At 59.6% G+C, this 14329-nt stretch overlaps 1 protein-coding gene across 5 annotated transcripts in view; it reads right to left on the reverse strand.

Annotated features, from left to right (window-relative positions):
• Positions 1 to 14329, reverse strand: part of Syn3 (synapsin III) — a 312905-nt gene that overhangs the window by 224000 nt on the left and 74576 nt on the right. For all 5 annotated transcript variants that reach the window (XR_002394920.2, XM_013072249.3, XM_004844778.4 and 2 more), the window contains exon 4: positions 12741 to 12832. Coding sequence is in view for 4 of the 5 variants with exons in the window: in XM_013072249.3 (XP_012927703.1) it covers positions 12741 to 12832 (92 nt within the window). In the remaining variant the exon portion in view is untranslated. The remainder of the gene's footprint in view (positions 1 to 12740; positions 12833 to 14329) is intronic.

The following is a 14329-nucleotide window of genomic DNA, read 5'->3' on the forward strand; positions in this document are numbered from 1 at the left end:
TCAAGGCAGCTGACATCTCTGGCCTCCAAGTCTCCCTCTGAGAATCAGACTGGACAGAGGACCGACGGACCTACCGCGTTGCCTCTAACAAGCTCGGCACGGGCGATGGGTAGGGGCCGCCTCCACCCCGCGGCCAGAGTCAGACCCCAGCTTCCTGCCACTTCGTGTCTCGCGGACCTTGGGGCCCAGGCTCAGAGCGGCGAAGTGAGTGCCGCTGGGTTACACAGCCCATAAGGGCTGCAGCGAGGAGGACCTGAACTCAGGGCTGTTCAGGACACAGCTGGAACAGCTTTGCTCCTGGCCCTGGCGTCAGGGTCCCTGTCAGAGCAATTTGCTCGACCATGCCCAAGCCCGAGGAAGGGCGGTGGAACACAGGAGGGTAGAGAACAAGCTGATCTCCAGGCCCTCCGTGGACGGGGCCACAGGCCCTAGCACGGTGCACAAGCTCCACCACCTCACAGGAACGCCACCCTGACTCTACTGCCTCAGGGTTTGGTGGGGAGAAGCGCAGAGAGTAAGTCTGGCTTGACGGGAGACAAAGCATGGTCAGAGCCTGGCCCTGATGCATGTGGGGCCCTGCAGGAGGGCCGGGTGGGACACTGTGCGGTCAGAGAGCAAATGGGAACCACACAGTGGCTTTATCTCTTTACGTCTCTTTCTCTCTGCACCGCGGGTGGTAATGAAAGGCAGCCGCGCACGCTCTCCCCGGGAGCTGAACGGGAGCCCTACTGCCTTAGCACACGCAGCACAGCATCACAATGGTGCCAGCCCCTTGCTGACCCCTGACCCCTGACCCTGAGCACGGGTCATTCCCAGCCCACCCACCCAGCAGCCCCAGGCCCTGTGACCACGAGAGGCCCCAACACCTGCTCCAGCACAGGGAAATTCAAACATCGGATTCCCTGCCTCGCCTGCACTGTGGCTACGGTGAGAGCAGGAAGCCGGCTTGGCCTCAGTTTCCCTCCACACTGTGCAGGCAATCACAGTGACTGAGTGGGAGCTCGAGGCAGATGTGAGCAGCCTAGCAGGGCGAGGGCCATGGTGGGGCTGGGCTTCTGGTGTCCTGGGGAAGCAGAGGGATCAGAACACGGGGGACCCAGGGCTGGGGACAGCAGACGCCGAGGTGGCTGACCAGGGGCGAGGCAGGCCGTGGAGCCTCTGCACCCTTGGAAAGCTGTGCAAGAGGCTGCCCTGCAGCGCCAGGACCCCAGTTCCAGAAGGGACAGAGCCATGGGAAATGTGGGCGGAAGGCCGGGGAGCAGGGTGGGAACCGCCCTCGGGGGTTGCCACGTGGGTCGCGTCACAGTGCATCCATCCGGGCTCACCAGGGTGGCCACGCTCAGAGTGGGCTTGGGGACAGCCCCGTGACCCCAGGGTCCACAGCACACGGTACTGCCCCGCTGGGCAGGACAAGGGCAGGCGGCCAAGTCTTCCCTAGAACTGAAACTGGCCTCAAAGATACATCTGTCTGACAGGAAGGGAGGAAGCCGGGCAGCCTGGCCTCTCTCCTCCTGGGACGAGGGAGGGGACTGCGAGTTGACAGCGTGAGAGGGAGCACATGCAGCCGGGCAGCCTCCGGTTCACAGGGGTCTGACAGGCCGCGGCGCAGGAGGCGGGGGACAAGGGCCCTTTGTGCGGGACGGTGAGCATCGAGGTGGCATCCGCAGCAGGCCCGCTGTTTACTGGCAGAGGCAAATGAACCCCATGAAAGCCCCCTTCTTCCCCGGCAGAGGGGAGTGCCGGCCCAGGCCCCAGCCTCAGCTCCAGCTCTGCCGCAAGAAGCAGTGAACGCTGGGCGGCTCTGCCGAGGGCCCATGTTTATGAGCTCATTGTGCACTCTGCCACTCCTTGGATACCACTGTGATCGCCATCTTGCTTCTGGGGAAACTGAGGCAGAGAAGGGTCACCCGCTCCCCATGGAAATGACAATGGGACCTAAGAGGATGAAAAGCCCGAGCCCCAGTGACCTGGGACCTGGGATGAGCATGCGCACAACAGCGAGAAATCGAGGCCCAAAGCAGACCAGCCGTGTGGGAAGCAGCCGAGAAGGGAGCTGACACCCCGGGTGACTCCAGGCACGTGGTGCATTGGCCCAGTGACTCAGTGTTCTCACTTGTCACCTTGGGAAGTAATAGGCCGCTTCATGTGTAGCTGGTTTGAGAATTAAACACAAAAACCGGCACTCACAGGTTTCCCACAGGACACGGGAAGAGCACGTGCTGGACACAAAGCGGCCACAGGGATTTCTAAAGAGGTAAACTGAGCAAAGGGGGGCCACACCCAGCTCCCAGCCCAGCCCTCTTCCTGGGGCTGCCACAAAGCAAGGAGGAGGACCCATCTGCAGAGAAAGTGGGCTCCGAGGCAAACGCTTTAAAAAGCAACCCGTAAGAATTAGCTGTTCACTCAGCCCACCAGGACCAGCTGCCACTCTGGGCAGGAGGGACGGTGGGGCCCAAGGGGCAGAGGGGTCCGTGGGACAAGGCGACTGCTGCCTCGTGGGATGAAGGTGCAGGAGCAGAGCCAGTGCGGCAGGCACCAGGGCCAAGGATGCAGTGGGGGAGAGCAAGGATCGCCACCAAAGGCTTGGGGTGGGGGCACAGCAGGGCAGGGCCTACGGGGGCAACCCTGACCTAAAGGATCTGGCACGGACAGGAGCTTGGGCAGCAACCGGAGGAGGTGAGCAGGAAGCTGACCCCTGCACCCCGGGGCCTGCAGACCACCACGCCTCAGAGGGAGGTCTGACCATGCTCCTGGTGTCGGGTGTCATTTGGGAGGAGTCCCCTGGCCGCTGGAGGATGAGCGGCGAGCTCTCCCTTCCACTGTTCATTCTCCTTAAACCCAGCTCTGCCTTGTGTCTGCCTTTGGACACTCAGAGGTGGCAGTAGAGAGCCAGGCTGCTCTGGCACACACTGCAAGACGCCTGTGTCTCCAGCCCCTGTCACTCAGCCCCTTGAAACCCAACTGCCAGCAGGAGCCAGCTGTCCTGAGACCATGTGGCCGGGAGGAAGCCCCATTGCCAAGTGGAGGAGGGGGCGGTGCTCGGAGGAGCCCACCCCAGCCCCCTGCTGCCCAAAGCCAAGCAGATCACCGTGGGGATCACTGTGTGGAGCAGGAGGCCAACCAGCTGAGCCCTGCCCCAATTCCAGACCCGAATTCTGAAGCCACTGAAACGGCTGTGGGTGTAGACCATGAAGATTTGGGGTCACTTGTTACACAGCAATGGGTAGCTGAGACACACATGGCAAAAGCAGAACAGGAGAGAGGTGCTGCAGAAATGTCAGTGGGAAGGGAGGTGACTTGGCTCAGGGAGGGGGAGCAGGTCAGGACAAAGCTGGCAAGGGAATCAGTCCTGCACAGCCGTGTGGATATGTGCACACATCAGCAGGCTACACCTGCAGCCCTGGATGTCTTGTTCCCATTTGGGGTGCTGGCTCCCTCTGAGAGCGCCTCTTTTGATGGCGGGCTGATGGAGCCAGGGTGGACTGCACTGTCAGGTATTTCAAGGCCATCGAGATAAAGCCTACAGGTGAAAGGGATGGTTCCCAGAATGCCAGGAAATGGGCCGAATGGTACAGGAACAATATATGATGGAAGCTTGGATCAGCAGACTCTCGGGAGTCGGTCTGGAATGTTTCAGTAAGGAAAGTCTGCAGCAGCTTCTTGAACCACTCGAGGGCCCCGGGCCTGGACTGGGGTCTCCTGCACCAGGCTGCCCGGGGTGGGGACCCCCGAAGTCTTTCATACCCAGAGTCATCATGGGTGGGAGGGCATGGCCAGGGCAGAGGGCCGCCTGGGAACATCATGTCCTTGCTGAGTCCTCACAGGGGCTCTGTCCCCCTTTTACATCGAGGGACCTAGGAGCAGGAGGGAGAGGTAACTTGCAATCCAGGGCCACCTAACACCAACCCTCCTGTTTTCCTGTGCTAAACTGTGCCTGCCAGGTAGAGGGCAGCCGGGATCAGGATCCGTCAGAACCTCAGAGAAGGGTCCCTTCAGTGCTCTGGATGGGGACCAGGTCACCTGCTTCCAAGAGGCCTGGGCAGCTGACTAGGATGTTCAGGGGTGAGGAGGAGACAGATGCCAGCCAAAGGGCCAGGGACCGGGTGAGGAGCGGCCAGCTAGGACCAGCTAGGACCCCAGGCCCTTCCCATCCCTTCGCATTGCTGGGACGCTGGGCATCTCCTTCCTGAGAGCTGGGCTGGGCCTTAGGCTGGATGCTCTGTCTATTCCAGTGGCTGGATGCCACGGCTGCCCATTCCCATGCCCATCTCCACCAGGCCCAGGGTCCTGTGGTGGTCCTGGCAGAGCCCGGGTCGGGCATCCCCCTCCAGTGCATAAGGCTGGGCCTGAAAGGACCTTGTCCCCTGCAGGCTCGCTGCAAGCTTTGTCCGGAGCTGTGCTTCGCATAGCGCCTGTGAACAGTCAGCTGGTCTCGAAGGCCCACAGGGAGACCTGGGCCATGTGCCAGGCACTGGGCGCCAACTCAGAGAAACTGGCCTTCTCGATCCTCCAGGAGGTACAGCCTAGGGAGACCCGGGGACGGCGATCGCCTGCCACCGTGGGTTCCAGAAGATGGGGCGCCGAGGACCTGGGGCAGAAATGGCCTGAGTGGCACACACATAGCAGACGTCCTGCCCCCTGGGTCTGTGTCCAGCACATGAAGTTCCTGGCAGTGCCTGGATGGGCATCCATGCCGCATCCATCCGTAGTCAATCACCGAGCAGCGATGCAGGCTGGCAGGAAATGCACCACCACTGTGCCGAGACGCGGGCATGGCTGGCTCTGGCAGCTTCTCTGAAGAGGGGACACTGGTTGGGAGTGTGTCCAGCACCCAGGGACACTTCCCTGTGCCCGTGGCCTGCAGAGGGATCAGGCATGTCCCACTTTGCTGTCCACCCAGGTCACCTCTTCCAGGAAGCCCTCTGGTCGCCCTGCTGCTCTCCTGCTTTCCCCTCTCCACCCTGTTTCTCACCACCGCCAGCTGGGCCCAGGTCCGCCTCTTGCATCTTAACTGTCAGCTCCATGGGGCTGCAGTCCATTGTGTTCACCGGTCCTTCCCAAGGGGCACTTTTTGGAGGGATGAAAGAGGAAGACGGAGAGAGGTGCCAAGGATGTGATGTGGGTGCCGCAGGGCGCACAGGTGAAGCAGTGCCCGTGGGCACAGTGTCCGAGGCGCGGCAGGAGCCTGCCTGGCGCTGGGAGTTCGCTGAGTGGATGAATACCTGGGGTTGGAAATGCTCAGTCCAGAGAGCCCAGGAGGCGCGGGCAGGAGCATTATTAAAAACACTGTTTTGGTGCGGGTTTGAGTTCCCAGGATGGAGGTCGGGAAGAGGGTTCGGAGCTGGCCCCAGCTCAGGAGCTAGGGGGATCGGACGAGCCACCCCCTCATCCCCAAGCCAGTTTGCCCACCCTCGGAGGGGTGCTGCGGGCTCGGGTGGCGGCTGCTTGATGAACCCCCTCCTCTGGCCCAGGCAGCTCCTCCTTCCCTCCATCTTCCCTGCGCCCGTCAGCCTGGTGGGTCCCGGGGATTCACGGGGTGGGGTCGGCACCTCCCTCCCTCGATCCACTGGGGCACCTGACCCCACTTCCTGGCTGCCCCTGCAGCCACTCGGAGCGAGGTCCGTCCGGCCTGCCGCTGAGCAGCGTGCAGTACCAGCGCTGGGGTCTGACGGCCGTGGTAGCTTAGTGCTGCCCAGCGTGGAGACAGAGCCGGGCGTGCACCTGGACCGGGGCCTCCTCAGTGCTGCCTCCTCCGGCACTCTCACCCGTGGCTTCTCCGCCGTGTTTCCTGCCCACCTCTCGGCAAGCACACAGCCACTTCTCTCATCAGCCAACGGTTGTGGAGCCAGGCCCGAGTCTGAGCTCAGCCCGGCCCCAGCCCCCACAAGGGAGTGTCTGCCTGGCCTGGATGTCCCGATGGGCTCTCTTAGAACTCGCCTCTCCGCGGAACCCGGCGGCTTCCGGTCTGCATGCTGGACGGAGAGCAGCCTAAGGAGGCTCCACTTTCACTGTGGCCTTGGGCTTTGTGCATGGACGGTTCCTCTTCCTGACTCCAAGCTTCCTCGCTGCAGTCAGAGCAGGAGGCCGCAGGGCAGACTCCGCACACGCGTTGGGCTTGGCACTGTGGTGTGCGGGACCAGGCACGCCAGCCTCAGCTTCCACCGGGCACATCCTGTGCAGGCCGGGAGGAAGCCCCTGCCCACGCACTGGGCCAGAGGGTTCGCAAGCAGGTCTGGTTTTGCTCTTGGAATGTGAGGTGTGGATGTTCGTGAGGTGATACTGCGCAGCCGGGACCCCTGTCTAAGCGTGAAACATAATTGCCTGGCCCCATTACCACACTGCCTGAGGTAACTTTGTGCAGCACGTACATAATATATGTGAAACAAAGCTTCCCATTGTGCAGTTTCCACTTGTGGAGTCGTGTCAGGGCCCCAAAAGTTTGGAACTTTGGAGTATTTCAGAGTTGGATTTCTGCATTAGGGAGGCTCCTCCTGTACTGGTCTCTCCCTCTCCTGACCCTTTGTTCCAGGTGTTCCGGCTGCTGTGAGGCTCTGGACACCCCCCACTTCCTCTTCATGACAGTTTCCTCCTGAGACCATTTCGGTGAATTCTGACTCTGGCCTGGCCTGTGAGACACAATTCCCAGCATCAGAAATGGTGCCTGGGACACAGCAGGTCCTTAATGACCATCTGCGGGGTGAATAAACAAACCCCACAGAGCACAGCTCTCTGTGGCTCAGAGGGGCTTCTCAGGCCTGACTACAGCACAAGCAGCCCGCCAGCCTGGTTTCTGGGCGTGGCTCCCTGGGGTGGTGGAGCCCTTAGTACAGCAGCAGAAGGAAGAGGCCCTGCCCTGCTTCTGCTTCCTGCTGCCTGCTGCAGGGCATGCTCCACCCCCGCTGTGCTGTTCGAGCTGCTCCAGGCCCTGCACCGCAAACTGGGGCAAACCCGCCTTCTTCCCTGTCACCACACCCGGGCCTTCTGCCCAGAGACTTGGATCTCCACTTCCTGCTGAGCCTGTAGAGAGATGCAGGGTCCACGGAGGTCTGGTGTGGGGCACCATGGGTGGGCACAGGTTGGAGGAATGAGACACTCAGGAATGCACGAGGGTGGCTTCAGAGACCTGGGTTCAGGTCAGGGTGCTGACGCTCTCCAGGTGTGACTCGGGCCAAGTGACTGGACGGCCCCAGATGCAGCTCAACTGCTCTGACTCAGTTTCTCCCTCTGCGAAATGGGCTCCACACACTGTGTAAGGACTCTGCACAGGACGACTCGCCCCACCCTCGCTGCCTGCTTGAGGGCCATGATACTGACCCTGGTAGCCGGTGAGTGCGCTGGAGCAGGTGCTGCCCTCGGTCACACGGCTGCGGGGCCCGGATGCTCCCCAGGAAGTTGGCCCCACAGCGGTGTGCTGATCGCCAGGCACACTGCCCCTCTGCTGTGAGGTGTCCCACGCACTATGCGGATGAGATAAGCTTCACACGAAGCACAGGCCCAGGGCCCGGGGCCACGATACCTGGGGGTGAACTTCCCCGTTCCCTGCCCATGAGCAGACGCCTGGATCCTCTCTGGGCTTTTCTTCCAAATGGCATCAGCTCTGGCTCTTGGGTCCGGCTCTGGGTGGGGAGCTCCCTCCTCGGACAGCAGCTCTGACCCTGAAGCTGCGCCCTGCTGGGAGGCAGCAGTGGCAGCTCGGGCTGCTGGCCTCAGCTTGCTGCTGGACACCTGGGCATATCTACTCCTCAGCCCAGAGCCAGGGCAGGGCAGTGGAAGGGGGAGGCCGGTTAATAGACCCTAAGTGCTTGGAAGGGCGCCCTGCACATAGGGAATGCGATAAAAATGTCTGTTAAATAAATAAAAACGCATGAATTTTCTGTGTGTAATTCAAGCTGGCTGAAACTAAAAGAGATTTTTGGCTGGCATTGGGGATGCATGTGGCCCAGAGGCGTGAGTGGCAGCATCAGTTTGCCACCTTTGCTTTGGTGCCATCCCTCGCAGCACCCAGAAGAGCTCGCTGCCCCACCCAGGAGTCCAGCAGAAGTCTCCTGAGGGCTCCCACTGCTGGGCTGGGTTGTCAGGGTCGCCTGGGGGAAGTCTTGGTGCTGCCTCCCAGGCAGGGGTGGGGGGCCGGGCGGGAACCCGAGAGGAGACCAGCAGTGGCCACTCCACCCCGTCCAGGCTCCTGTGTCAGCAGGGCCTGCAGGACTCATGGGAGAGGAGCTGTGGAGCCTGGCACGAGCGACAGCCAAGCTGCAAGGCCCGAGGACCTCATGGTGCAGCTCCCAGGCCACAGCCCAAGGACAGAGGGGCCCTGGTGCAGCAGTCGGAGCACGTGTCCCAGAGCAGGAGAAGACGGGTCCCAGGGGAGAGGAGGCCAGCCCTTCATCCACGACTTTCCCGGCTATGCAGCCTGGAGTGGATCCAGCTAACGCTGGGGGAGGAGATCATGGAGTCTGCCGAGCAGCATGATCTCTCCCAGGAGCGGATCAGAGACACGGCCAGTGCCTGGCAGAGGGTCCTCAGCCTGGCCGAGCTGGCAGGTGGGATCCACTGCCTCCCTGTTTCCCAGGCCTTGTTCACAGCGCATGCAGAGAAATGCTCTGGGCCCCTCCAGTACACTGCCTTGGTGTCTTAGAGAGAAGATTCCTTGAGCCCAGAGCTCTGCTCGCCACTCTGAGACCTCAGGGGGTGCGGGCCTGCACGGCTGAGGAGCAGTGCCGTGGGCGCCAGAGCCAGCTGCTCAGCTGAGGTGATGCGTCCTGGCATGGGGTGGATGAACTGCAGTGGCCTCCGGGTTCCTGAAGCCGGGGCTTGGCCACCTCAGTGAAGGTTTTCCCCAGCTGGCTATTCCGCATGCAGCCTCCACCTGCAGCATCCCCAGCACCAGGGAGCAAATCCACTTCCCTGCTGCTCACGCTGAGGTGCGGACTGGAAGCATAGGCTTTGTCTGTGAGATCACAGGAAATTCAGACTCCCGGCCCTGCCTGGAGCTGTGCTGAAGCCACGCTTCAGTAAGATCTCCGCACAAAAACAAAGCTGGGGCCACTTCCATACTCCCGTAGGGTCGTTTCTGGGCACGCGTCTGTCAGCCCAGGGGGACCGCAGGGCTGGCACGAGCCTCAGAAGTCGGCTCTGTGGGGCTCCCCGCCTTCAGACAGCACAGCGGACGCATGCACTCCCGTCTTCTCTGACCCTGCCCGGTGCCCAGCCGTCCCGGGAAGACCGGTGACGCCTCCCCTCGGCCCTCACGGCGGTCACCCGGGAGCTTCAGAAGCACCCAGCTCAGAGTGCCCGGCAGAGGGGTATCAATGCAGAGCTCAGCTGATCCTCTCTGCAGCCCACTCTGACTGCTAAGGGCAAAAGGCGCCACTTCCTCACGTAACCAAGGAAGGTCCCTCAGTCCCTCTTCCAAACAAGATAATGAGACCTAGGATGAGATCAGTGATTAATTTACGTTATTAATATATCATTTACATATTACTTCTTAGCATATGAATCCTTTATCTGACAAATCACTACCTTTCCTTAGTGACAGTGTCACCTGGAAGTCTCTTCCCCTCTTATATTAATGTAGCTGCAGCAGCTACCTTTCTTTTATGCAGCAGTTTTGTGCCACATTCCCCCATCGTTTGGCTTTCTTGTATTGCTGTGTGGGGTTTTTCTTGGCAGAGTCTTGCTGTGTAGCCCAGGCTGGCCTCGAACTTGCAGAGAGCCTCTTGGCTCAGCCTCCCGAGTGCTGAGATTATCGGCAGGGGCCATTTATACTTTTCATATTCTTAGGTTTTATATTACTTGATGGGATATAGGTGAATGTTTTGGATTTACTCTGGCAGCTCTGTTCTCTGTCTAGTCTCTGGTCTACTAATGTTTAATGTAATTACCAGTCACTGGGGACACCAGTACTTAACGCCCCCAGGGCATTCTGTGGAGGCTGCAGTTCCCACAATGACCATGAGGGGGCGACTCCAAGGCTGGCCGTGATTACAGCCTAGAAGGAACATGGGGATGGGGATGCATTTTGGGGGTTTCCTCTGCTGCTTCTGAGGACAGGTCTGAGCAACATCTGACCTCAGGGGAGCAGGCTGTGGCTGAGGAGCAGCCGTGTGGTGGACCTGGGACCTGGGAGCCACTCCCTAGCCAGGCCTGCTGGTGGGCAAGGGCTGTGGCGGGCTCCCCGTGGGCGTTTGCCAGAGGGCACAGAGCTGCCAGCAAGCAAGGGCTGAGCCCACGGCCTTGCTTCCTGTTACTTGTCACATCCGTCCTCTCCCCTCTTGCCTTCCTTTGCTATTCTTTCTCCCCTCTCTTGTTGTGGAGTACGACCTCCTGCTTGTTTCTTACATAGTTACCCTAGAAATGACCGCACGCATCTGCAGCTTTTCAAAGCTTGCTCTTCCTCACTGCATTTACGTTCTTCCCCAACATCACTTTACCCAGTGCCATCCCTGTTGACCTCGTGTGGATCTGCGACCTCCATGCAGCTCCCAAAGCCTCACACCACTGTGGCTGTCCCAGAGGATGCTGCCCGCTAGCATTCAGCTCCTTCTCCTATCAATGGCAGCTCTGTGCTCATCCAGCGCATTTCCCCTTGGCTTCAGACCAGCACTCCACAGCTGCCCTCAGCCAGGGCTCCTCGTTGGCGAGATGAGTTTTTATTTTGTCCTCTTCCTGGAGGACAGAATCACGACTGGCAATGAATTCTGTCAGCATGCCGAAGACACTCACATGTGGTTCTGTTGAGCTGATGAAGATATCTGCCCTTTGTTTCTCTTCCTGTGTTGTCTTCCTGAAGTTCGCTACCGTGTCCTAGTGTAGAGTTCTTTGATTTACTGCTGAGACTTTCCATGCTTCTGGTTTGGTGATTTGGTGTCTTTCTGAAAGAATCATTTCCTGCCACACTGCCTCTGCCTGGTCCTCTCCGGCTTCACCTTCTGACGCTGCCCTGATTACACAAATGCTCTATCTGCTGCTGGGACCTTGCCAACTCTCCTGCATTGCCCATCTTCTTTTCCTCTGTGCTTCCATCATTCAGGGTGATTTCTTCAGCTATATTTTCATTTCATCAACACCTTTCCAGCTGTCTAATGTGCTCTTAAATGCAGTGCAACCAGTTACTGTGGTGATTATAGTTTTTCATTGCAAGAAGTTCTACTTATTTGTTGTTTTCTACTTGTTATTTGTTTTTAAACCAGTTGTCACTTTTGACAGCTTCAAGTTCCCTGAAGACAGATATATATATATATATATATATATATATTTGTCTTGTTTGTTTGTTTGTTTTTGTTTTTAGAGACAGGATCTTGCTATGTAGCCCAGGATAGCCTCGAACTTTCAGTGATTCTCCTGCCTCAGCATCCTGAGTGCTGGGATTACAGATGTGCACCACCATGCCTGGCACCTGGATATATTTTCAAACCTGATTTTTCCACCCTGGAACCATTTTCCCAGTGTCTGGTGTCTCTGAGGTGCTACTCCTGCTGTCCTCTGCCCCCATCTCTTCTACTCTGTGGCACCTGTGTCTGGTTTTCTTTACTGTGTGCTGGCTCTCGCACGCAGGGTTACGTGGCTTAGCTGAAGCCTTGAGAAAATCTGCTTCCTCTCCGTGGGATCTATGCTCACCTCTGGCAGGTTGGGCTCCCCTGCGCCCGGCTTCATGCTCCAGCTTCCGGAAGGCCTGGGTAACCCCGGCTACAGCCCACCATGCATGGATTTGTGTGTCCTCATCTGAGTTTGGCTCCTGTCACCTTGAAGGTGCAGCCCTTGCCTGTGTCTCGCTCTGTACCAGGAGTGGCCCTGGCCCTCCCTGGACTGCTTTGACTCATTTCAAATGTGTCTGACTTAGCAGAAGTTCTCAGGACACAGGTGGCTTTTGTGTCCCTTTACCTCTCTGATTCCGCTGTTTGTCACACTCTTCCTGGTAATCCCTGTCATCACACCAATCTGGTGTCTACCCGAGGTGATGACTAATAACCATTTTAAATTGGGTTCAGTGGAGACAGTGATGCAAACAACCTGTCCACTGTTAGTGGACACAGAAGGCTGTGTCTGTCTTGGTACAGGGCAGGTGCCCACGGGGGACCTCTGAGCTAACTGGATGTCACCACTTGCGGAGTGAGCCCGGTGTCTGCCTGTCCTCAGGAGCAGGCATTTCCGCTCTAAGTGAGTACTTCTCCTTCCCATCTGGCCCGAAGGTGCCCACACTCTTCCTATAGCCAGCTTCCCCAGATTCCCCGTTTCCCACCCCGAATCTGAGGCCCACCTCTCGCCCACGAGAACCCTGGTGAGCCAGGGCTGCTGCACCCACAGCCTCCTCTCCTGGACCCCGAGGGACACCCTCCTGTCCTCCCCAGCGCTGTGGCTCCTGAAACTCTGACCCTGCAGTCTTGGGTCTGGCAGCGAGGGACCCTGAATTCTGCAGGAAGGGGGGTTCAGTGTTCCCTCAGACCCCACATTTGACCTGGGCCTTCCTCAGGGGAGCTGACGAAAACATCGCAGCCTCCACCGTGGTGCTGCTGTCACCAGGGCGCAAGGGAAAGGCAGAGCGACACAGCCTAAATTGAGGGGAACCCACTCCGGCCTCAGCCCTGCTCCTGGATGCCACGGGGCCTCCTGGTTGAGCGTCGTCAGCAGTGTCTATCATGGCGGCACCCAGGCCTCTTGGGGCAGACGCCCTGCAGGAGTCGGGGCGTGCCAGGTCCCCACCGCTCCCAGAGGCCCTGTGTGTCCGCTACCTTGGTCCTTACCTCACCACCTTGGTCCCGTTTCTCACCACGTGCACATCCACCATGCAGCCCCCGGTGACGCAGGCCGCCAGGTTCAGCTCGGAGAACTCAGCCTGGAGAGCGAGAAACAGAAGGGCTGTCAAATCGGGTGCCTGACCACTGTCCAGTGTCCCAGGGCACACTAGGCCCTCACCTGGCAAGGCCACCCGAGCTCCTCCCAGGCGGGAGGCACAGGGGTGGTGATGCCGAGGCCCGAGGTCGCACAGGGGCTGAAAGGCGACATTGCACCGAAACCTCGGCTTCTGAGCCACGGGTGGGTGTCTCCCCCGTCACTTGTGACCCCTGCCAGGTGGAGGGCGCCACTCTGGCTCCGTGACCGCGCACAAGATGCGGAGCGCCATCCCCATACTGCTGCCCCGGGGGCACCGCGGCTCAGAGGCCACAGCACCCCTCCTGGCGGCTGCCCAGCACCCCTGCATCCCCATGCGAGGGTCGAGGTCTGTGCCCTTCTGGCCACGGCGGTGGGGTCGGGATGGGCCCAGGGTGGGAATGAAGCCCCCTCGAGAGTCTCCCAGAATCTGTCAGCTCCTCTCAGGGGCCACACGTGGAACTGTGTTTTCTCCCAGCCGCAGAAAACCAGAGCTGAGGCGGAAAGGGAGGAACAAGACAGGCAAGGTGCTCCTGCACCAGCTTCCTCCCCGCCTGGCTTCGAGTCCGGCTTTTCGTTTGCTTGTTTAAACAGTGGGTTTCTGCTGCTTGTACCCGCTTGCCTCGGGAGGAGCCTCGCTAGCTAGTCCCATCTGTTTTGGCCTCCTAGGGCTGCTGTCACACAGGGCCTGGGCTGTAACACCCAGTGGCTCTGATGACGGCATTTACTCTGCATAGTTCTGGAGGCCGGAAGTTCAGGATATACCAGCGGGGGGCTGCTTGCTCCTCTTCCGAGCTCTCCCGGAAGCTGCTGTGGCCCTCGAGTCTCACCCCCCTTCCCACGAGAGTCCCGAAGCCCGTGCTCCCCTTTGTGGGTCACTGACCCTGAAGGTGCATCCGCATGCATGTTGGTGACCTCAGTCAGGCCTGACCACCTCTTCAGCCTTCGTGGGACCTGGAGTCACAGCTTCCACACAGGAGTTTGGGGCGGCGACAAGCAGCCTGCAACACTGCCACCCAGGGGCTCAACACCAATCGGTGCCTTCGCACAGCGGAGGCCCAGGGCATCTCTGGCTGTGACACACACAACTGCTCACAGGTGTGAAGCTCAGGTGTGCCACACGGCCCGAGCATCTGACCTGTACCAGTCTATGGAAGCTCCACGTGTCCAGTGGGGAAACGGAGGCAGGCCGGAAGCGATACCCAGAGCGGCATCACTTGACAGGCAGCAGAGCCTGCTGCACCCCACTGCCCCACTGTTCACAGGATGAAGCCTTAGGCGGAGTAGAACTGGGGCTTTTAGGGACTAAAAACAACCTGGTTAGAGAGAAAAAGGAGTTTACATGGGCAGGAACTTCCTTTCATGGCCGCTCAGCTATGTCCCCCCAGAGTCCCTGAGCAAGGGTCCTGAGCAGGCCTCGCCCTCGCCCGGACACCGCAGACACGCCCCTCCGGCCCGCTGT

Source organism: Heterocephalus glaber, unplaced genomic scaffold (genome assembly GCF_053883595.1).
Source record: "Heterocephalus glaber isolate CG9 unplaced genomic scaffold, H.glaber_assembly_v1.0 deba00001572, whole genome shotgun sequence".
Classification (NCBI taxonomy): Eukaryota; Metazoa; Chordata; class Mammalia; order Rodentia; family Bathyergidae; genus Heterocephalus; species Heterocephalus glaber.